Genomic DNA, 23,681 nt, shown 5'->3' with positions numbered 1-23,681 from the left:
TTGAGAAATAATTAATTATTTTATCAACATTTTATATAAGCACACAATCTGACGTATACCATACCGAAATTGCGTGACTATACACACGTGCACGTTTGTGGAGAGAAAAAGAGAAGAAAGCGAAAGAGAGAGCTAGGGAGAAGAGAAGAGAGAAAACAGTTAGGCATTGATATGGAATGACGCAATACCCCACAAGTTTGTCCGTCACGTTTTTCTTGAAAGGCGGACACGCGACGTAGGTATGTAGACTCGAGGTCAACTTGAGTCGAGCCTCCACAGAACTTGCCTTCTCATTGGTTCTAATTTAGAACTGCGGGACTGGACTGTGGATCTACAGTATAAAGTAATTTATCGTTTTGTGATATATATCGTTAGCTCTGCTGCACGCGGTTATGAATATTTAAACATCAGATAGATTATATTCCAAGTATGTCGATAAGTATAACTGTTCGTCTTGTACGTTAGAAAACGTGAATTTATAAGGTCGCTAAAGTAAAAAGTCACGTTACGATATATTTCTTAAAATGAATAGCGAGAAAAATAAGCAGATTAGCACATGCCGGTATGCGAATACGCTATCGCACACAGTCACGTAGTAATAAACAAACATATATGCCTTGTAGATTTGTAGATTGTATTATATTGGTTGCTTTTCTCTTTTTATCTTCGAATTTTATATAAAAAATACGCTCAGTCAGTGAAGAAAGCATTGTTGTAAGCAGATTGTATATTATATTTTCGTTACGATCACGGAATTCTGTTACTTTCTCCAACAAATATTTGACATATGTATCGCGCAATGCGAATTCCTTGCAGTGTAGTTTCCGAGAAAACATCGGTTAAATTTGGTTGAGAAACGTCAGTGGCGCCAATGACCAAGCATACTTAGCGCGAAGGCTCGTCACATTCCACCAATCGGCTAAATGGTATTTCAAAATATCTTTCTATCCGAATCGTACGGTATCAGCGCCTCTGACGATTATAAGGTAAGATAAATCGATTTCGTTTCATGTATTCATACGATTTCTATCTTTTCTTTCGTCGACGTCTCTTAGTCATCGCATAATACATAGTATATATCCTTGAAAGAATCGATGTTGCACGAGAATTTGTGGATTTTTTCGAATTTTCATATATTTTCTATTCTAATCGAAATATTTTTTGAATTGGAAGAAATATCGAAACGTAATGTATACATTTTTTAATTACGCCAACATGTATTCCTTAATGGATATCGAATTAAGGTATCGAATGTAATGGGATCAACGATTCAGCAATCGATTTATTTTTTTGCCATTGTAATAATGTAAATTCTTATAGAAGATATTGTGTTATTCGTGGAATAAAAAATGCATAATAGACTTTTTATTACGTCTGAAGTATATTTTTGTAAATCTATTGATTAAATTTATTTTTTATTTTGTCATATATTTTTGATTTCATTCTATTAAATTGTTTAATATCAATTATGGATAGTCAATATGTTATCGTATACATACATACAGATTCTGTAGTCGCAGGCGTGCACCTCCATGTGTACAGGTAGAAAGAAAAAGAAAGAGAGGCAGAGGCAAATGTCATTTGTGAAGTATCTTGTAAGGATTACGACAAACGCATAACGATTGTTTCGCATAATTTTTGTTTCTTAAATTTCTATAAATGGCGAGTAGCTAGGTAATTCATTTCACTGTACGGTCAACGTTCTTGCTTAAATGTTTCATCTATGTAATGAAATTCGATAATATCTACATTTTGCAAAAATTCTATTGCGATGCATATCTTAAATTATCGTTATCATAAATCATCTATCCGATCGATGGCCTTTGTCCGTATTGTATTTTGATCTTTTATTCGATCAAAGTAAATGGCATTGGGTATGATTGCGGTTTATCTTAAAATATATTAATTAATATAATGGAACACCTATTGTTCAAAACTTCTCTAGTTAACTCCACATGAAATATCTACATGTTGAAAAGTACGTTAATAATTACAGATGTCTATTTACTAACGGCATATTTTTCTTAACGCACTTTTGAACCTAAGATATTTTGTTATATGTTGTGTTATATGTATATTAAGAATACTGAAGAAAGCGCACTGGATCTAATATTCGAGTAATTTGAATCACTTTATGGCGATTTTATCACGTTATTTTATCAGCCTCAAAAGATTAGGCGATTGTTTGCCGAGCTGCAACAACTTTTATTCCAGTCGCGTACATTTAAAGCGTTATACCAACGCATATCAAATAAATTAGGATAAAAAAATCGATGTTTTGCTTTTTTTAAACTACACGACATATAAATCGTCGATTTAAGCAATGTATTAATCGACGCTAACTATTCCTTTCTCAGAATACTTCAATTTGTCTTATTGACACCCTTGAATTAAATATCACTACTTACTAGTTATCTTAAGTACATGCATGACAGCAATATTTTAGCAAAAATATTTTTATTCCGCCGATTAGTAATATCTCTCGTCGTCATTTAAATCAACAAAGGGAATGAGATTTGTGTCTATTATTTTGTGAATGATTTCATAGGTAACAAATAGTGAAATCGATATCGAAATGAAAGTTCTAAATAGAAGAGCACAAAAATAGTGCTGCTTAAGGCACTTGAATGTGTACAATACTTCGTTAAATAATTCGGTATAAAAAAGTATCTTTTACAACGTTAATGCCTATCATAGGCAACGTAGATAAATGATATAACGCTTCTACATTAAGGCCACAATGGAATGTAAGTTTCTTTTTTCAACAATCAAAGGCCACTTAAATGTTCCTATATTCTATATATTCTAAAATGTACCATCTAACAACAAACTAAAAAAAAACAATCGTAAACACGATTACGTTTGTAATCTATGTCCGTGTTAATAAATCAATTACCACACCCGTCTTTTTACACCAACTTCTCAGCACTTAGCAGTTCGTATGCCTGGAACCCCTCATCAATGGAATTAAAATACTTGGACTCTGTGCTTGCCTAAGAAATGGATGTTGTAACAATTCAGTAGCCGTGGCTCTTTGCGCCGGATCACGAACAAGCATTCTTTCCAAAAACCCTTGAAGACGCGGACTGACCTTTTGAATAACAACAGTGACAATCATATTAATAAATAATCCATATAAACCATATCATTATGTCTGCATAAATAATATATTGTGGAATATTTTGAACTCACTTTATGAGAATTTTTCAACTTTGGAGGAGGCATATCTCTAATACGTCTCATAGCTTGTAAAGGAGGTTCGTTAAAAAACGGTGGCTCTCCGTCAACCATTTCGATGATCATTATACCTAATGACCAAATGTCTACTTCAGGACCGTATGGCAACCTGAAGCGGTGAATGCATATATGAATACATATACATATATATACATGTACACAATATATCATTAATGAATCGAAAATAGAACACTCGTGCGAAATTGAACAGAAAAGTTATAATTCACCTAGAAATAACTTCTGGGCTCATCCAATATGGCGTTCCAACGAGAGACTTTCGCCTGGGCAATTCTTGAGACACTTGAGCACAAAATCCAAAGTCGGATAATTTAACTCTACCATCGGCTGTTAGTAATATCGAATCAGACTTGATGTCCCTATGAATAACACCTTGAGAATGTAAATATGCAAGTGGTTTCAAACATTGAGAACACACTGTGGCAATCTGACTTTCGTCCATCCGAGAATGAGTGACAATATCCGTAAGCGCTCCACCTTCAAGGTATTCCATCACGACCCATAATTCGTCATCTACCAAGAAACTGTCATACATTTCGACAATATTCGGATGGTGGTAGTCTCGCATGATAACCACTTCGTTAAAAAGTAGTTCACGCCGCTGCTGTTTTCTTAAATCCATTTTCTTTACTGCCACTTGCCGATTTGTATTTTTTTCAGTTGCTATACATACTGTTCCAGTGCTTCCTTCTCCGATTTTAAGAAAATTTTCTAAATTTTCTCTTGGATCGCCACGACTTACCTACAGTATTACGTAGTATAACAGTAACGATTAAAACGAAATAAAAACTGTCAAGTATCGTATTTTTTTCATATTGATTATTGATGCTAATCTTTAGTTTCTTACCACCATCTGTAAAGCCGCTCGAAATTGTTCATGAGTGAGTCTTTGTTCTGCTGTTTGTTTGTTCGTCGTACTCGAACTTGAACCGACTGCTAGATTTCCCGAAGATAAAGCACTCTTCATATTTTGATTTTGATCAGGTGTCGAACTGTTTCCGGAGGACGGTAGATTGGACTTTGACAAATTATGCATCGATTGAGACGTTTCAATAGGTTTTTTTATATGAGATTGCAAAATGGATGGATTTTCTGGCGTACTGTAGGCTTGTGAATATTTATTAACATTATGCGTACTCAATTGGCTCAACGGTCGCTGTGAAGCGATGGATCCAACAGGTGAAATTTTAGGTTGCAGCTTATGCAAAAGAGTATTTTGAGTTACTTGTTGATCCCTCGAGGATGTTTCGATATGTGAAGCCTGTATAAATAATGATATAAATTTTTAAACATTGATAAAATGTAATAATACTTATGCATAGCACTGCTTACCTGAACGTTTCCGTTGTATTGTCCAGACGTACTTGTAGTCATCTGAGTATTTAGCCTATGAAATTCAGAATCTACGAGTTGGGGAGTACTAGGACTTTGTATAGGACACTGTGGGGTTGTAATGGGACTCAAGTTTTGGAAATTTAAAGATAAATTCTGGGCATTAGAACCAACATGCGTTAAATTGGGAGATGATTGCATATTTGGATTGAGATTCTGAAGATTTGGGATCATATTTTGCGCATTAGGATGCAACGTGCTTGCAACATTGGGTGAATTTTGTCTCATTTTATCAAGGTAATTATGTTGCTTTCCAAAATTAGTATATCCTTGTACTTGATTGGTACTAGAAGGTATTTCTTGACCTTCTGGCACAGATGGTGGCAAATTACTATTATGCCTGTAACATAAAAGTGTAATAAGATACTTAATAATTATAATAACACCTACAATAACACGTTTGTTATATACAATAACACCTATAATAACGTCTTTCTTATTTATAATAACACCCTAATTTCACACATATAGAAAAAGGTTACCTGTAATCCCTTCTGAGTCTTGGTGGGCTTGAAGAACGAAGAGAGTTAGATCTAGCAACTGTGCTGGTTTTGGGCAATCCATTTTCAGTATTTTTGTCACCGGTAGAAGTCCTTCCTTTTGGATCATTATGCCCTCGAACAATAGTTTTCAGATCTAAAATTTCCGTGGGTGTAATTTCACTTGGATCCACCAAGGGTAATGGTCTGTTTGTAGATTTCAAAATTTGATTGTTTCCAACAATAGAAGCCCACTGCAATGGAAGTCCAATAAACTTTCCTTCGCGTTTATCAAATCCAGTATGTACACGATGTTCAAAATTTGTCGGAGTAGATATTTGTGGTTTCTTCTTCTTTTTGGCAAACATTGCCCTTCCTACAATAATTATATTAATATTAAAATACTTCAGATACAATTAAAATCAAAGAGTATAATGCTTTAAACATCTGTATATGTTAACATGTTTGCAAAACACGTAGTCCAACGAGTATTTAATCATATATTTCAAACGACAAGAGGATCCTGGAGAGTAACAGATTTGAATCTGTCAATTGTATTTGTTGCAAGAGCATCATCTTCTCAAAGAATAATTTTGATGTATTATAGAATATATGTGATAATCGAAAATGATTGAAAGATTAATTGTTACGTTCTAAGAGGAAATAAAGATGTAAATCGTAAAAAATTATGCGGTAGAAAATTTAGAGAAAATAATAAAGAGGAAGAGAAGCCAAATGACAGCAACGCCTACCAGTACGTGATGCGACCGCCTTCAAATAGTTTCTTTGATCTGTTGGTTAGATTTCACAGGAATTATTGTTTTCCGTTAACGTCACACAGTTTTGAAAAAATGCCAAACTTAAAATAGTGCCGAAACATAAAAAACTTGGGTAATTAAAATAAGTAAATACGACATTTAGCCTTTCGACAGGTCGTTCACACACCGGCGCTCCGCGCGGAGAGCTTACGAATCTTTCTTGGCATTTGGCTCGTGACAATTTACTCAAATGTGCGTGAGGTAGCACCTGCAATGAGATTACCACAAAGAACGTAACGCATAGAAAACTGTGTCGGGAGAAAGCAATTGCCGATCATGATTCGAAAAGAAAGGATACATCGATTCACAATCATTCTAACTCTGCCTGTTAGCGTACGTATTGTATATTATGCGAACTAGGAACACATTTTTTCGAGAAACAAATTGAATGAAAACTTTTGAAATTGTGCGAAATGTTCATAAAGGAACATTTTTTGATCTTAAATAAAACAGATACGAGTATTTAAATTTTGAAATAAATTTTATCAAAAAATATCTGAACTTTAATACCTGTATATATATAGATCGGAATGATAAAAATACTCGATTCAATATCTCCACTGTTGTGTGTCTTCCTACGGAACCTACTTTCGCTTAAACGTATATATACGTGTAACAGTTCTTACATATATTAATTACGAGTCTTGAGTTTAACAAATAGCATTTGGGAAAGATATTATACGTATAAATCAAATATGTGCAGTTTGCTGTACTCGCAATCTGTATTTTGGAAAGATTGTTAAATTGTATAAAGAACGATTGTACGGTAGGAAGATATCATTCATAATATCGTGAAACGTTTGGTTTTTCTTCGAAAGAAAGCGTTTACAGGATCTAGTTGATCGATCGTCCGAACCTATCAGAGCTATTAAAAATGTACGAGAGAAAGGAGAAACGAGAAACTATTTCCCCCGTCTATTTAAAAGTTAAGTTGACAAAAAAATGTTTCATCGTTGTTGTTTCCAGTTACTTTCACAAGTGAAAAAGTAACCTGTATGTTAACAAGCAACGACGTTAGAAACAAATTTCGTTTCTCACGCCCGAGAACAAGTAAAGTATTAAACATTTTACTATCTTTTTCATGTTGTAAGGTTATTATCGTGAGTATTTAACATTGTCATTTGACATTTTTATTGCTGTTCACGCGTAAGAAAAGAAAGAAACGATAACAATAGTATTTAAAAAAGTTTGAATGCTATGAATATGTCAAAGTCAAAGATGGAACGTTCAACAGATGTATTTTATAATTAGTTGACATTTTTCAAATAATTTTTGTTTATTGTTAATCTTAATCGGATTTTCGTTGCTCTCTTAAAATAAGAGTGGCAAGAACAGTCAATATTCAGTTATATATTAGTATATATCTTGATATGGCTGCTGATGATTCTACCGAGATTCAGTATTATTATTCGATACGTAATGAACGGAACAGATGCAAGAAAGCTCCTCCCATTGCCAACCTATTACCCTTATAATGTCTCCAAAACATTATATTTTGAAATAATGTACGCTGTTCAATGTATCAATTTGTTGATAGCATCATTTTGTTATATCAGGGTCGATAACCTTTTTGGAGTATTAATCCTTCATATTTGCGGTCAATTAGAAAATTTTCGCTTTCACCTTGCAAATATGAAAGATTCGAGATATATCGATAATCACGTTTTAGGAGTTACTGTAGAAGATCATATACGACTCATCAGATACATATGAATTTCGATTAACATTGTTACACAGGTCTGCATTATTTTCTCTTATTTTTTCTTTCCAATTTACAAATACATATGTATTATACTATGTTTTTATTAAATATACACAACTATAATTATAGAGCGATTAACGTGATCGAAAATATATCGACGCTGTTGTTTTTCGTATTGTTGATTAATTTCGAAATAAGTGCCTGTATCTATAGGTTATTATTAATCACAGCAAGTGAATTGATTTATAGAATTATGAAAGGTAATTGCGAAACAAATCGCAATGTTAATGATAGTGATATTTAAATTCTGATATTTCTTAAATATATATAGATATCCGCTGGGAAAGAGCGATTTACCGTACTTCAAGTGGTCTACTTATTCTGTAATTTTATAAATACATTTCTTCAAACGTCTCTTTATTTCTTGGCAGAACAAATGTTAGTAAGTCAAATAGATGGAGATGCTTAATACCGTTTATTCACGATTCGTTGCATCATTTATTGGTGTTCATTCAAAGTCTCTTTACGACACATGTATGCATATAGTCCGAAGGAGTGCACAATACTGCGTACGAATGCGAGTGTGTAAGCCTGAAATTCACGAAAGCGAAAAGCTTGATTATAATCATGGCAAGATCAAAGAGACCGCTCCATTTAACCACGGGAAAATTATTTCCTCTAACGATGCTAACGTTTTATAATGTAAGAAGCCTACTTTTCTTTCCTTTTCTTTTTCTTCTTCTGTCTTTGTCTTTTACCTAGCATCGTTTACCAGATATTAAAAGTATCGCTCTATAGCTATATATCCTTCCTACTGATAGTGTTACATTAAGACATTACAATTTATGAACATTCACCAGCCAATCTAATAGAGTTCTCCCTAGTTTACATCACCAAAGATGCTTAAACGAGGCCCTTTCTATGAAATAGATCATAAATTTTTGGAGAAAAGATAAACATGGATAGAACATTGTGTGCTTCCAATAATAAATAATAATATCATTTATAATAGAAGCAAATACATAAATTAACGTTAGAAATTTTTAATTCATTATTTTTGTCTATATATACATATACTTCTCTTCGTTATATGAGCAGTAAAGATACAATATACGTCAATTTAATCTAATATTATAATCTAATTATAATCTAATTTAATATAATCTAATTATTATAATTTAATTATTATAATGAGGTAGAATGTATCGAAATAAACAGATTTTTCCGACTATTCGAATAAAATAAAAAAATACATTTAGAAAATAATAATATTTCTATGAAATATTATCAGTTATGTTTAACTAGGGTTATCAGAAGAATGAAGAGGAGAAAAAAGATATTAAAATAGATAATTAAAAACGAATAATTTCATATAAAATATTTGCAATAAATAATTCGAAATAAAAATAACTTGATCCGTTCTCTTTTTTTGTTTTAATAGATATACGTCATAAATAAATATATACACATATAGTATGTATTGAAAAAGATGTGTTCTGTATATATAATATATCGTTATCGAGCGCGATCATTCAAGTAACAGTTCCGTGTAAAACTTGTTAGATAGTGGTATGGTCAAGCAACGAATTTACGTATGTCTTATATACATACAATTGTGCAGTAGATGTGTGGTATTTATGTAACGTGTGCTTGTCATGTGTGGTAGAACGCGCAGTATAGTTTCGTGATATAGAAGTAAATCGATCGATTCAATAGATATAATTTTTTGCAAGAAAATAAAAAGATATCTGTATAATCGTAAAGAGTACAAAAAATTGAATACGCTAAAACGGAAAACAAGCAGAATAGCAATTAACAGATTTTGATTTGCTCGTTCTGCTCTGTGGGTGAAATGTGTAATTTCCGTAGTAAGTATAGATATAAAAAAATCATCGTGTGCACTTAATTTGGTTGTAACAAATAACGAAACGGAATTATCGTATGAAATAGAATCTTACAAATAAAATGATTGCATGCGTAAAATTCTTTGAATCGACTAAATCGTTCGCCGTATATATACATTTAAGGTTACACGACTCTACGCTATTATTGACTACATTTTTAAAACATTATTTGTGCTTTTTATGCTATAATCAGGTTGTTTATATGCAAAACATGATAAGACCAGATAAATAAATAAATTTCTCTTTCAGACTAAATCATAGCAAATGGAAGATTTTAAAGTGAAAGATGAACCGATGGATGCGTTAAACATAGACAGTCAGGTTATGGTAAACGTTTTCTATGAAACAGCAGCACCATACAATACAATGCTTCCACAAGGACTCTAACTTAAACCTTACTTTAAGGACGAAAACATTGTAAGCGTTGTACTTAAAGAAGAACCAGGCGATAGATTTGATCCAGACTACATGGAGGACATCTGCTCTGGGACATTCGAGAAGGTATTTTTACCTATCGAAAATAACGAAGTTGACTTCTCTAATGAAATGGTAAATTTCGTTCAAAATTGTCAGCGGTTGAGTTTTGTTTGTAGAAGAGTCAATCGATCCAACAAAACGATTCTAGGTAAAACTCGAATTGGATGGGGAATCCAGTAGTCATCAAAATTGGACGGCACAAATTGCAAGCACAAATTTGTGTGAAAAAGAAGATGGTGCTATGCAAAGGTGCTTAACCAATCCAAACTTTGCTCAAGTACATGACGCAGAGAAACATCCTGGGTTTTGTCAAAATGGACAGCAACCGAAATTTTATAAAATACAATGTTCAATTTGCAAAAAATGGTTTTTGAATAATGATTCTATGGTTACTCATTTGAGAATGCACTGTAGTGGAAATCAATGTGAAGTTTGCCAACAAAATTTTCAGGATAATTCTAGTTTACATGCTCACATGTTAACTCATGTTGGAATGAGCCCACTAGAATGCAATGTCTGTCAAAAGCGATTTGCTTACAAATGGTGTTTGCGTAGTCACATGCAAATGCATGTGCTAGAAAAACCATATGACAATGATGCGTTACAACAAGTGTTTATGAAAAGACCAGATTCTGAGCATGATCAATCATTGAACATAGAGGAAAGAGTATTTGAATGTGATGTTTGTCACGCGACATTTAAAGAGAAATCTAGTCTAAATCGTCATGTGCTTACTCATACAGAGGAACGTCCATACAAGTGCGATGTATGTTTTGCAGCATTTAGGGAAAAAGCAAAGTTGAATATGCACATGACATTACACAGTGGAAACAAACAGTTCAAGTGTACAATGTGTCATAGATCGTTCACACAGAAAACAGCATTGAACAACCATATGTTAGCGCACAGCGGTGAAAAACCGCACGCATGTAATATTTGTGAAAAAACGTACAAACGAAAGTCAGAATTAATAAGGCATACAATGGTTCATACTGGAGAAAGACCATACGAGTGTAAAGAATGCCTAATGACCTTTCGCGAAAAGGCAAAATTAAATTCTCATATGCTTGTCCACACAGGTGAAAAACCACACGCATGTCAGATATGTCATAAGGCTTGTGCTCGAAAATCAGATCTTAATAGCCATATGCTATTACATACCGGGGGTCAATATGATTGTAAAGTCTGCGATAAAATATTTACACGTAAGTCGGATTTAAATCGACATACTTTGATACATACGGGCGAAAAGCCATTTGCGTGCGAGCTATGCGATATGGCCTTTAGAGAAAAAACTAGATTAAATTCTCATATGCTTATGCACACTGGCGATAAACGGCACGCCTGTCATATTTGTCAAAAATCCTTCAAAGAGAAATCTTCGTTGCGGAAACATATGTTAAGTCACACTGGTGATAGACCACACGAATGCTACGTATGTCATAAAGCATTTATTCAGAAAACAACGTTAAATAGTCATATATTAGTACACGCAGCAGAACGACCATTTGAATGTAGTGCATGTCAGAAAATATTTAAGGATAAAGCAATGTTGAAAAAACATTTGTCCGTGCACACAAACGAAAAAACCCACGAATGCCTGATTTGTTTAAAAAAGTTCACCCATAAAGCTGCATTAAATAGTCATTTATCAACAAATCATACATCGTAATCAACGGGATCTAGTCTATTATATTTCGGCTTTTAGTTTCTTTCTATTAAGCACTGTTCGTATATAGCCGCGTAAAGATGATTACGTCTATCTACATCTGTTTTATATGCTGACCGACCCAAACGACCATATTCTTTTCTGTATATCTTTACGTACAATAAATTAATTTCTAAATAATTTTTGACGATCCCATCTTTTTACCTCCCAATACCTCTATATGACAAATGAAATGTGTTTCATTTATAAAAACATATGTATATTAGGTTTTTGAACGTTTATTATCACAATTATATTAGCTATTAAGTTATAAATTATATTAACGATATAAAGTTTTTTACGACTACAATAATTAACATATTGATAATTGTGGTAATAGCAATATAAAAATGATTTTAATACTTTCAAATTAATTCCAGGAATTTCATATACGCGTACAAATCGAAAAAGATCCTACCACAGGAAATCTTTGATCCTACGATCCGATTTTGTGCTACGTAAAAAAATTCCCTAGTATGACGTAGCTTTTTTACCAGATTAGTAAAAGGAACAAAATTTAAGTTTAAATAAGTTTTATCGTACATAATAGATATATAATGTTTACATTTTGATCATTGTGTCAATTTATTGTTTACTATACAAATTACTACAAAAATTACAATTTTCATTTTACAGGTTAACTAATTATCATTAATTATATACGAAAACAGTTATTTACAAATACGAGTCGTTTCGAAATCTACTCAAAAAGTTATTCTTTATTAAAATATATGTAAATATACCAAAATGATAAAATATATAAATTCTCTGTAACTGGGAATTGATTGAGAGAAGAACTTTGCAAATGGAATTATCACAAAATTCTCGCATTTCGTCTGATGAAGGAACAAAAGGATTTGATTTATCTGCTGGTAAAACATGGATATATCCTGAGAATTATCCTATCAGAGATTATCAGTTCAATATAGTTCAAGCATGTTTATACAAGAATACACTGGTTTGTTTACCCACTGGTAAATTATTCTTTTAAAATATTGCATACAAAAAAGCATATACATATATTCTATTTCTCTCTTATATATATATATTTTATTCTTATTAGGATTGGGGAAAACATTTATTGCTGCGGTTGTAATGTATAACTTTTGGAGATGGTATCCGTGTGGGAAGGTTGTATTTTTAGCACCCACCAAACCATTAGTTGCTCAACAAATTTTCGCATGTCATAATACAATGGGAATTCCTAGTATAGAAACTATCGAGCTTACAGGTATATCAGTGATATATTAATAATCCGTTAAATGTTTTAGATATTATATTTACTTTACTATCAAAATATGATATTTTTACAGGAGCAGTCAACCACAAGCAGCGTGAAATAGCTTGGTCAAAAAAGAGAGTAATATTTGCTACTCCTCAAGTTTTCCATAATGATTTAGACAAAAATGTTGTACCTAGTGATTTAGTAAAATGTGTAGTTATAGATGAAGCTCATAAGGCATTGGGAAAACATTCTTACTGTGAGGTATCTATTCCATACAAGAAAGTTATTATTCATAAATAAATAAATAAAGGAACATCAAAAAGTTTTAATTATAATGCTTATTAATAAATTGAATAATGTGCAGTATGTTTTATATTCATAGTGCATTCGAATATTAAATGGGAAGAATCAAACTTTCAGGGTATTAGCCCTTTCTGCTACACCAGGAAATAAAATTGATAACGTTCATGAGGTACATTTTGTTATATAAAAATTACTAAAATGTATATAGACATTACTAAAATACTTTTTATAGTTGTACTATAGTTTATACAAATAACTAAATTGTCTTTTATAGGTGCTACAGAATTTATTAATTGCTCATATAGAATTAAGAGATGAAACCTCTTTGGATATTATACCTTATATTAATAAAAGAAAAGTTGATATAATTTTAGTACCACTTAATAAAAAATTAGCTGAATACAAAGAGAGGTATATCTTTATCATGGATCGTCATGTTAAAATTTTACTTCAACATAATATCCTTCATGGACATACAGCAAATATTTCGAAAGGAAGGGTAAATTATACTACTAGATATTAGATGGTAATAATAATAATGTAAGACGATTTGTTTCATTGTTTTAGATATTTCATTTATTAAAGGAATATCAAAAGAAAACACATAAATCAGGAAGTTATGGGCAAATTATAAAGACATTAAATATATTAATGACAATGTATCATGCTTATGAACTTCTGATTAGAGATGGACTTCGAGCATTTCATAAATTTTATCAAAGTATGGAATTCTCATTTTGTTTTCAGTTTATTCATAAAATTCACATTTAACTACTTATTTCGTTGTTCAAATAGATCATTCTGATAAGTTTTGGATGAATGATGAACCACAATTGCAGACATTGCTTGAAGATATTACAACATATCTTGGCCCATTCCCGGATATACAGATTTTATGCGAAGAAGCTGGAATGGAAGTTCGTATAATCTTATATAAAATGCAGCAGATTTGATATTTTTTATGTGTAACTCGAAAATTAATTTCAGATACCACAAAATCTTATATTTGGACATACTAAGTTTGACAAGTTAAAAGAATTACTTCTACATCATTTTAAGAAAAGTGAAGAGAAACAAAGCGATACAAGAGCTATAGTTTTTGTCGAGGTTTGTGATTTTCAAGTTCATTGCTGCAGTACAATTTTATTATTGTTATTTTATTATTTCTCTTGTACAGTATCGGGATATCGTGAGTGAAGTTTATATTCTATTGTTACAATGCCGACCATTAATAAGGCCACAAATGTTTGTTGGCCAAGCTGGACAAAAACAAAAGCAACAGATAAAAGCGTTAGAGAATTTTAGAAATAATCATGTTAATGTTCTTATATCTACAAGTATAGGTATGTAGTGTAATATATAGAATAGTATAAAGGAGTAACACACTGTTAATGAAAATAAAGCTTTGTGAAATATTTTCGCCTGATATTTAATAGGAGAAGAAGGATTGGATGTTGGAGAAGTAGATTTAATAATATGTTTTGATGTATCTCAACATTCACCTACGCGGTTAGTACAAAGAATGGGAAGAACGGGTCGAAAACGCGATGGGCATATAATTATTCTAGTTACAGATGGAAAAGAACACGAGGTAGTAAAAAACATAACATTCCAAAATATTTAAAATACTTCATATATTAGATGATAATGTTATTATATTATAGACATTAAAATCCACAATGGCTAGAAGAGATTCTTTGAATTATAAGATATTAAATACAAGTAATATTTTCTCTTCGCTTTATCAAAACAATCCTCGTATGATCCCTGATGTTTTCACACCGGAATGTCTAAGAATGCAGATTTCTGTGCAACCAAAAAGTCCAGTTACAAAATATAAACAGAACAAAGGAAAATCAGATAAAAAATCAGAAAAAAGATGCCAGAATACCTTAAAAAAAATTAGCAATACAGGTAACAATCTTGTAAAATTGTTTTCATTACAGTGTTTTTTTGTAAGTTGTTTTAATAAATACGTTAATTGTATAGGTACTTTAGAATCCAATTTTGAATCGCAAAAAGATGGAGCTAACTTTTCAATGATGAAATATTTGAAAATCGAACAAATTAAAGAACACAAAAAGGGTAGTTCCGAAATATTTAATTCCAAAATAATTCAAAATAATAACGGTTGTAAAGCTATACCGTTATCAGATGTGAAAATTCTCTCTTGCGATAATGAGGCTGTTGATTTTCTCACGATATGCGCTTTAAGGATCTCTGAAAAAGAAGAGAAAATAAAGAATGAATGCAAAATCGATAAATGTCACATATCATCATATTCTACTAAAAAAGATTTTTTTGAATTTTCTATACCTGATATTAAAATTCTTGATTGTTTAATCACATTAAACGATGTCATTCCACTTAATTGTAATAAAAATAAATTAGATAACGCTAGTGAGAACAACGATGATAACGATTTGTATTATAACGAATCTGTATTGGAAAGTAGAATAACAGAAGTCGTTGACAACTCTCAACGATTATCGTGTTCTAGATTTGAAGATTTGCTCGACGATAGTAGTGATTCAAACGAAAACGATTTATTAGATAATGAAGAAAATAATCCTCGAAATTCCAATATACACTCTATTTGTGATCTTTCGATCGCTTCCGGTCGATGCGTAAAGAACGACATGTTAGAACCAGTCGAAGCAGGAAATAAAAATAACACGTTGCAAGATTTGGAATTTAGTACGTTTGAAAACCTATTGGACGAAACATCCGATGATTCTGAAATTGATAATTTTGAACGAAATTGTACAAAAGATACCGATGTTAATAACGATGTACAAATAAAAAATTCTCCCAATGATATAAAGTTAGATCATAATTTCAAATCAAAAACCAATATACGTTTGGAAGGGACGATCGAAATAAACGAAAATTTGTCTTCCACTTCAATTCACCAATGTAAACGTGATTTTGAAAAAAATTGTAACGAAGGAACGGCAGATAAGAGTAGTTACTCGTCGAAAATGCTTGAATTTGAAGATAATCGTATTTTTAACATAACGCAAGCAATCAAGGAAATATCTCACATAAATTCAAACTCGATCGACTCGAAAACCATCGAGGAATCCGAAGATGATATATTTCAAGACGACAGCTTCTTACTGCAAATCGATGACCAGTCAAATTCTGATAAAGAAATGGTTAACCCAATCGAATATAAAGATGAACAGACTTTTGATAAACCGGGAGATCCAAACGTTTCGAACGATACCGAGTTAAAAGTGGAAGAATTCGAATGGGACGACGATTTTGAAGTTCCGACTGACGCTGTAGAAAATTATACGAAATTCAACACACTTGGAGAAAAACGAAAGAGCGAAACATTGGTAGAAACGGAAATCAATCACGAGGCATATTTTTCAGATAACGAAGGATGGATTTCGTTTAAAAAGCCAATGGATATCTCAAAGCAGAACGCTTCTCAATGTACGACTATAGCGAAGAAATTATCGAACGTAAGAAAATGTCGAAATTCAAAGAACAGTTGCTCGAGAAATAAGAACGATTCGATGAGCGATGAGTTATCCGCAAAAGAGGAAAGAAGCATTTACTTCGTCGGCGAATCGAACGATACAAGAAGATGTAAAAGTCAGAAGAACGAAGTAGAACGTTTCCGAAGGCGTAATCGCAAACGAAAGTTAAGAAAACCAAAAAATGAGTTTATATGCGAGGAAGCCGAGGTCTCCGCAAATGACGATACAACGGATGAAAGTTCTGAAACCGATGATGATCTAGAAGATTTTGTTAGGTATACACAGGATATACATGATACATCTGACATGCACGCTCATTACTTACAAACCATTAGGAGCCCGATAAAAAGACAAGGTGATTTCCTTTTCAAGCAGCAACGTACGCCTAATTCTAGTATAGATGTATATTCACAGGCTGTAGCTCAAACACCAGAAAATTATATTAATGTAAGTAAAACAAATGGTCTTGCGAATATAAAAATAATGTGCAAACGCATAGATTTAAAAGCGGTGATGCTGTTTTTCAGGATTCCTTTTGTATAGCAGAAGATAAAAGCGACGGCGAAGATATTACTCGAGACAGCGAACTGTCTGAACTAGAGAAGGCTGAACTAAAGCTTGAGAAACGAAAACGTAAACGGTCTCGTGGTAAACAATCGAACCGGCAAGCGAAAAGAAATAAACGGAGAAATATAATAAATTATTTTAGTAGCAGCAGCGAAGACGAGGCTGAGATATTGCGCAAACAGATAAAGGACGAATCACTGTTGTTAACATAATTATGAGGTATCCTTAACGCGATCGAGTGTACATAGTGATAAACCGATAATTTTTTTTCACTTTTGTAATATATATTTATTCCATTCATCGGGGATAAAGAATAAATAATATAATTCGGATTTCGTACTTGAATCGTCATCACAACCTTTTTCAGAATAGGAAATAGCAGTAACTCGTAATGCACACAAACAAACGTAACGCGTTATACGATCACAGGTGTGCGAGGAAACGCCATTTCAAAAGTGAAATTTCTATTCATCGCTGATCAGTCTTTGATTATACTTGGAATTTGAAAACAAATAACTTTCCCCGATGGTAATTTACTTGGACGACCTTCACTCCTTTTTCAGTCTTGAAAGTATATGAAGCTAGGACTACGGATATTTTGCTCAGTCATTTGGATCGAAAGATTAAAGATTTTATGAAAGAGTAAAGATTTTATTCGTTCTAAAGGTATCTACTAAATTCTCGTTCAATGTTTGCGAAGCGGAGCTATGGTTTTGCCGTATTTTGTAGTTTACCGATTCGTAAACGAACGAATTTCTACTTAAATGTCGTTTGGCAGGTAAAAAACCAGGTGGTAGAATTAGCTACAAAGACCGTAAACGCGGTTGCCTTTTTAATTTCGAAAGCTCTTGATAAATATGCAGCCATACAAAATGAGAGATGCGGAGGTACCAAACGAGAAAAATTGCAGGAGGCGATCAAAGATTCAAGCACCGAATAATGCTTTCATATGGGGACATTATCAAACGTTGAAAATTTATTTCGTTCGAATTATTAATTGAAAAGAAGGTGAAATTGTCTATTAATTGGTAAATACTAATACGATGGAACTATTTTAATTGTGTCGGAGTTGATTTTTATATAAACCTAAACCAATGCAAACGATGCTACATGGTATTATTTTTAAATAACAAGTAATTTCATGTGAATTGTGAATTACGTTTGTCTGGATCGCTTTAGTTATTCGATTTACAAAAATAAAGACGATAAATCGAATATTTAAGTATTAATATCTACTCTAATCTCTATCCAGAAAAAGCCTGTTCGTTTTTGATCGTGTGGTCAGCGAGTTGTTCGAACGAACGCGTGAACAAAGGACAGACAGACAGACGGACGAACGAACGAATGAATAGATAAGCCGACCAACCGGTTTCTTTTTAGTTTTCTAAATACCCGTTGGATGCTGGTTGATTGAGATCAGCACATCGCGAATCGTTGTATTAATAGAATACAGTGTATCGCGCGGAATTGTTCGTGTAGTATTCGATAGCATTGTCTGGACTCGTCGTTGTTCTTATTCCTTATCCAACAGTAAGTTGAAGTCGAATAACCATGAAACGTGTCGTTGGAATAACTGGAATAATGGGTAAGAATAATTTATTTTTCTTGTGGAGAACATAAAAAACATATGAAAACATAATCGAGAAGTGAATTCAAACGATTTTTCAAATGTACACATAAATTTTTCCGGACGATGTAACAGATGAACGATGACGTTTACTTTAGCTTAACATTTTCACGACCGGTTTTATTAATTCAAACTTGATGTTTCTTTTTCCTTATTCGATCGCTCGGTCCATAATCATGTTTGAAAATCACGATCGTCGTTTACGATCATACGGCGATATTATTTACTTTCAGGATATCTGCTGGTTTCGTATATCGTTGTCGTGACCCTCGTTATAAAACAATGTAAGTCAGAGATAACGAAATCTCCGTCTTATTTGGATACGAACGGAACTACAAGCACTGGCCCTGTGATCGTTAACCGCGACGAAGACGATGAGATTTTTGTACCTTATCAAGGAGAACGTTTTAGCATATTCGATTGGGCATTGTTTAGAGTAATAAGCATCAACTTTTAATTACACAACAATTGTATACATACACATGTATATATACTTTCATTTTGACAACATTCAATTCGCATTATCGTAGACTATGAGCAGGAAATATTCTGGCAATATGTTGCTCTCGCCGATATCCTTAAAAATCGCATTGATATTATTGTACGAAGGAGCTCAGGATGAAACTGCACACGAACTCGCTACCGCGATGCAATTGCCCGCCAACGAAAATGTTATACGAAAGAGATTCTCCACTATTTTACAATCGCTCCAGGTAAATTTCCGGAAGTCTGAATCTCGTGAAAATCAACGTTAAAAAAAAAAAAAAAACAAATACGACGACACGCAGATTTTCTTTAAAAAATAATTTCTTGTCGCATCTCTCACAGACCAACTCTTCAGCGTACGTTTTGAACATTGGAACGAGAATTTATATTGATTCAAGCATTTTGATCCGACAAAAATACGAAGCCACTGTGAAAGCCTATTACGACACCGACGTAATTTCCGCGAATTTATCTGACGCGCAGCCACTCGTGCAAGCGATTAACGATTGGGTCAGCAATATTACCGATGCTAACATAGATCGAATGATAAAAGATGGTAAAAATTGAACAACGATAGTAAGCAGCGATAAAACCAAGTACTTTCGACAAACGAGTTTTTCTTTTTCAGAAGACAATATTAAGAATTCTTTGATGCTGATCATGAACACGCTTTTCTTCAAAGGATCGTGGCGTCGTAAATATTTTTCTCCGGAAAATACACGAACGGGAAAATTTTATACGATCGATAACCGAACTATAGACGTACCTTTTATGCATACGTTTGGTCGATTTTATTACACCAACTCGCCTGAATTAGACGCCAAAATTCTACGAATTCCATATGACGTACGTTCTTCCTCTTTCTTTTTCGTTTTTTTTTTCTTCTTATTTTACCTTATTTTAGGGGCGCAAGTTTGCCTTGTACTTGGTATTACCACGAAATAGAACATTAGACGGAATAGAACACCTCATCAACGAAGTTACTCCTTTCGTGTTGACACGATGCGTATGGCAGATGGAAAATCTGCCTATCGATGTTTCTATTCCTAAGTTTAAATACCAGTTTTCCAGTCACATGGAACCCGTTCTCCGTGAGGTAGCTTTTCTCCTTTCACTTTCTCCACCTTTTCCCATTCCATTCGTTTACATTTGTTTCGTTTCAATACTTCTACATTTTTGTTTCATTAGGTTGGTATTCGCAATATTTTTGATGATACCGCGACATTAACGGGCATAGCTCAAACCAGACGAATTTCGAGTAATCTCAAAGTTTCTGATATTTTACAAAAAACTGGAATCGAAGTGAACGAAAATGGCACTATGGCTTACGTGGCTACTGGTAAATTTTCCTCTTTTGCTCTCTCGTATACGTATACATATAAAATATTACTTTCTCCGCTTTGTTTCCTAGAAATTGATATTGGGAATAAAATCGGGGAGGAGACCTTCCATGCCGATCATCCGTTCTTATTCTACATCGAAGATGAGTCCACAGGAACGGTTATGTATATCGGCAGGATGATGAATCCTCTTGATACAACCGGTAGTACCGCTAGCTGGGAACAATACTTATCTGAATCGTCGCCCAAGCCTAACGCAGGGATATCAAATACAGGTTAATCTCTTCTTCCCGGCCTTCGTGACAATGGGTTTTGAAACAACAATTTTACTTTACAACTAAATACCAATTTCAGATAACGTAATGTAAAGATACAAGCATGATTTGATAACTATTCTATACATTCGTTTCTTTCTATACTAATCGTTGCAGAAATAAGTACTTAAACGTCTTTGTATACCAATAGTTAATAAAATACAAACATCTTCCTTTTTCTTTACATTTACTATACTGCTTTTTACTACTTTACTATACTATGTATATTTGTCTATGTAACATAGCGACTGCTGCACTCGTATTGTACGAAGGTTCTTTTCCTAGGTATACTTAAAAATTACGCTTATTCTCTTCCTGTTTCGTGACATCATTATACGGTTCTTTAATAACTTGTATCAGTGGTAACGGATAATGGTCTCCTGTCTTCCTATTTCCACAATGAACGAGATAACACACCACATACGATTATTAATATAAAACTATTTTTAGACTCGATTTCCCAAGCAGGCTTGAATGCCGAAGATCGAAATAATCTTTTCAATATATACTTTCCACAGGTAAGGTGAACTCGACGTCACACGGGTCGAATAATCGAAAGAAATTAAATCCGATATAATCTTTTCCCACTGTAGGCACTAAGCAAGAAATATAAAGATGGAAACCTAGTATCGTCGCCTGCAAGTGTTAAAACAATCTTGACAATGTTAATGGAAGGTGCGAATGGTAATACGAAATCGGAAATTATTTCGGTATTAAGATTACCGGAAGGCAAGTCGCGCAGAGGAGAACTCGCACAACGTATTCTCGCTTCTTTAAACGTACGATATCGAAGTTCGTCAAAATATATGTATATAGAACTGCTACGACTAAAGGCACGAAATCTTTTTAATTTCAGAGAAATGAAAACGGGACGGAAATTGCTTTGACCACACGATTGTGGATACACGAAAATTTACGTGTATCAAATAATTACAAAAATATTCTACGATCACGTTACCAAGGAGATATAGAGAGTGTAAATTTTATGGAATCGCAAAGTACCGCGCGCCATATCAATGAATGGGTTCGTCGTGTAACGCACAATACGATCTCTTCGGCTTTGTTATTAAATGACCTTCCACCTGATACGCGTCTCATTTTGACTTCAGTCATCTATTTTAAAGGACTCTGGTTAAAATCGTTCGATAAGGCGAACACGAAATTGCAATGCTTCTATATTCCTAATGGAGAATGTCGAAACACGTACTTCATGAAACATGGATCTATTTATCGATATGGTTATATACCCTCCATTGAAGCATATGTTTTAGAAATTCCATACTCGGTAAGACAAAAATCTCAAACGCAATCACCGAAATAAATGTAACATATTTTATTATAATGATGCAAATGCATTGATAAATTTCCCAGGATGGTAAAACATCGATGTTGACATTGATGCCAAGGTCTAGAGAATATGATCCATACCTTCGGATATTATCCGATGATTTAATTACTATTCCAGTTTCTGCGATCTTAGCAAATTTGAAAAAACAAGATATTACTATTCATCTTCCGAAGTTCAATATTGAGAATAATCTTAATTTAGTGCCCACGCTACGACACGTATGTATTATCGTACACGAATTTACTTTTAATGAGAAGCAAAGTATACTTACTAGTAAGTAAAGATTAGTGTTAGAATTATTCTCGTTTCAGTTGGGTATCGAGAATATATTTCAACCTAATACGAATCTGTCCAAAATGATTTCTGACAGTTCGATACATGTGACTAGTATCTTGCAAAATGTTAAGTTGGAAGTAGATGAAGAAGGAACGTTAGCTGCAGCCGATACAGGTTTTTGAACCTTTTTTTTTTTTAATTTGATTCATCTATAAAATAGTTACAAAAATATAGTAATAGAATACTGTTACAGAAATCGGATATAAGCTTCTGTCATCATGGGGTAACGACGTTAAAATGGACAGACCATTTCTTTTTATGATTATTGATTCCGTTTTAAACATGACTTTATTTTCCGGTCGCTTTATCGAACCACTGTAAGTAGTACCGACTGTTTACGTTTAAATTAATTTGTGTTACATTATGCAATTAAAAGTTATATGAAAATATTAATAATATATATGATTTTTATTTTGACAGTAAATAAATAACATAAACACAAATGATATTCAAATATTATATTTAAAAACATAATACGTGACCATCACGCATGTTGGAAACTTTTAAGTTAAAGAAAAGGGGAAAAAAGGGAAATTGTGGAATGAACGTAGCATGAAAACAAGGAAATTTATTATTTTATTTCGCGTTAAATGTCAAAAATTAACTAAGAGAATAACGTACTAAAATCAACAAAAATGTTTAAGGAAGTTTTTTCCATACTAATACGAATGTAGACGAATATAGATAGTAAATAACTGTAAGGATAAATAAAAAATATTGTACACTTACTTTACTGACGCTTTGCTACAGCCTACAACTGAGAGTGTGACGAAAATTGAAACACACCAGTCTTATTTTATTGACGGTCAGTGATGATTTGTTTCGTAAGGAGTGGGGTAATCGGTATTCCCCTCTCCCCTGTCTCTCATCGACGCGCAAAGTTTTGAGTACAGGTGTTTCGTTTTCGTT

The 23,681-nt window shown here is 33.1% G+C and overlaps 5 protein-coding genes across 9 annotated transcripts; 4 read left to right on the top strand and 1 right to left on the bottom strand.

Moving 5' to 3' along the window:
- Positions 1 to 137: 137 nt before the first annotated feature.
- On the top strand, positions 138 to 11,876 carry LOC139988277 (uncharacterized). Of its 3 annotated transcripts, none has more exons than XM_072005490.1 (4): positions 138 to 986; positions 9,800 to 9,877; positions 9,956 to 10,099; positions 10,176 to 11,876. In XM_072005490.1, the coding sequence occupies exons 2-4, from the start codon at positions 9,815 to 9,817 to the stop codon at positions 11,697 to 11,699; spliced, it is 1,731 nt and encodes a 576-aa protein (XP_071861591.1). In that variant the 5' UTR covers positions 138 to 986; positions 9,800 to 9,814; the 3' UTR covers positions 11,700 to 11,876. The 3 variants fall into 3 exon arrangements, with proteins under 3 accessions (XP_071861591.1, XP_071861590.1, XP_071861589.1); XM_072005489.1 differs by lacking the exon at positions 138 to 986 and adding an exon at positions 6,138 to 6,277; XM_072005488.1 differs by lacking the exon at positions 138 to 986 and adding an exon at positions 9,195 to 9,514.
- Mbt (serine/threonine-protein kinase PAK mbt) lies at positions 1,360 to 23,637 on the bottom strand. 2 transcript variants are annotated; one of them, XM_072005483.1, is made up of 7 exons: positions 23,502 to 23,637; positions 5,130 to 5,502; positions 4,588 to 4,987; positions 4,103 to 4,516; positions 3,465 to 3,997; positions 3,193 to 3,346; positions 1,360 to 3,091 (listed from the first exon to the last, which is right to left on the bottom strand). In XM_072005483.1, exons 2-7 carry the CDS (start codon positions 5,492 to 5,494, stop codon positions 2,930 to 2,932), a joined length of 2,028 nt encoding a protein of 675 aa, XP_071861584.1. In that variant the 5' UTR covers positions 5,495 to 5,502; positions 23,502 to 23,637; the 3' UTR covers positions 1,360 to 2,929. The 2 variants fall into 2 exon arrangements, with proteins under 2 accessions (XP_071861584.1, XP_071861583.1); XM_072005482.1 differs by lacking the exon at positions 23,502 to 23,637 and adding an exon at positions 5,879 to 6,080.
- On the top strand, positions 5,588 to 8,770 carry LOC139988625 (odorant receptor 10). Its single transcript, XM_072006272.1, has 6 exons — positions 5,588 to 5,680; positions 5,765 to 5,923; positions 7,268 to 7,644; positions 7,773 to 7,875; positions 7,978 to 8,109; positions 8,193 to 8,770. The coding sequence occupies exons 1-6, from the start codon at positions 5,588 to 5,590 to the stop codon at positions 8,406 to 8,408; spliced, it is 1,080 nt and encodes a 359-aa protein (XP_071862373.1). The 3' UTR covers positions 8,409 to 8,770.
- Positions 12,204 to 17,629, top strand: Fancm (FA complementation group M). 2 transcript variants are annotated; one of them, XM_072005464.1, is made up of 13 exons: positions 12,204 to 12,709; positions 12,799 to 12,966; positions 13,049 to 13,221; positions 13,343 to 13,432; positions 13,538 to 13,762; positions 13,831 to 13,984; positions 14,059 to 14,180; positions 14,251 to 14,370; positions 14,441 to 14,606; positions 14,700 to 14,854; positions 14,928 to 15,177; positions 15,262 to 17,201; positions 17,282 to 17,629. In XM_072005464.1, the coding sequence occupies exons 1-13, from the start codon at positions 12,541 to 12,543 to the stop codon at positions 17,531 to 17,533; spliced, it is 3,984 nt and encodes a 1,327-aa protein (XP_071861565.1). In that variant the 5' UTR covers positions 12,204 to 12,540; the 3' UTR covers positions 17,534 to 17,629. The 2 variants fall into 2 exon arrangements, with proteins under 2 accessions (XP_071861565.1, XP_071861566.1); XM_072005465.1 differs by lacking the exons at positions 12,204 to 12,709; positions 12,799 to 12,966 and having other exon boundaries at positions 13,381 to 13,432.
- LOC139988269 (uncharacterized) lies at positions 18,614 to 23,500 on the top strand. The gene is made up of 15 exons (XM_072005475.1): positions 18,614 to 18,906; positions 19,182 to 19,384; positions 19,479 to 19,661; positions 19,777 to 19,990; positions 20,063 to 20,280; positions 20,339 to 20,530; positions 20,623 to 20,773; positions 20,846 to 21,049; positions 21,539 to 21,606; positions 21,682 to 21,867; positions 21,945 to 22,373; positions 22,460 to 22,654; positions 22,748 to 22,886; positions 22,966 to 23,089; positions 23,193 to 23,500. Exons 1-15 carry the CDS (start codon positions 18,873 to 18,875, stop codon positions 23,197 to 23,199), a joined length of 2,547 nt encoding a protein of 848 aa, XP_071861576.1. The 5' UTR covers positions 18,614 to 18,872; the 3' UTR covers positions 23,200 to 23,500.
- Positions 23,638 to 23,681: the final 44 nt, after the last annotated feature.

Source organism: Bombus fervidus, chromosome 6 (genome assembly GCF_041682495.2).
Source record: "Bombus fervidus isolate BK054 chromosome 6, iyBomFerv1, whole genome shotgun sequence".
Lineage (NCBI taxonomy): Eukaryota > Metazoa > Arthropoda > Insecta > Hymenoptera > Apidae > Bombus > Bombus fervidus.
This window is presented reverse-complemented; position numbering and strand designations above follow the sequence as displayed.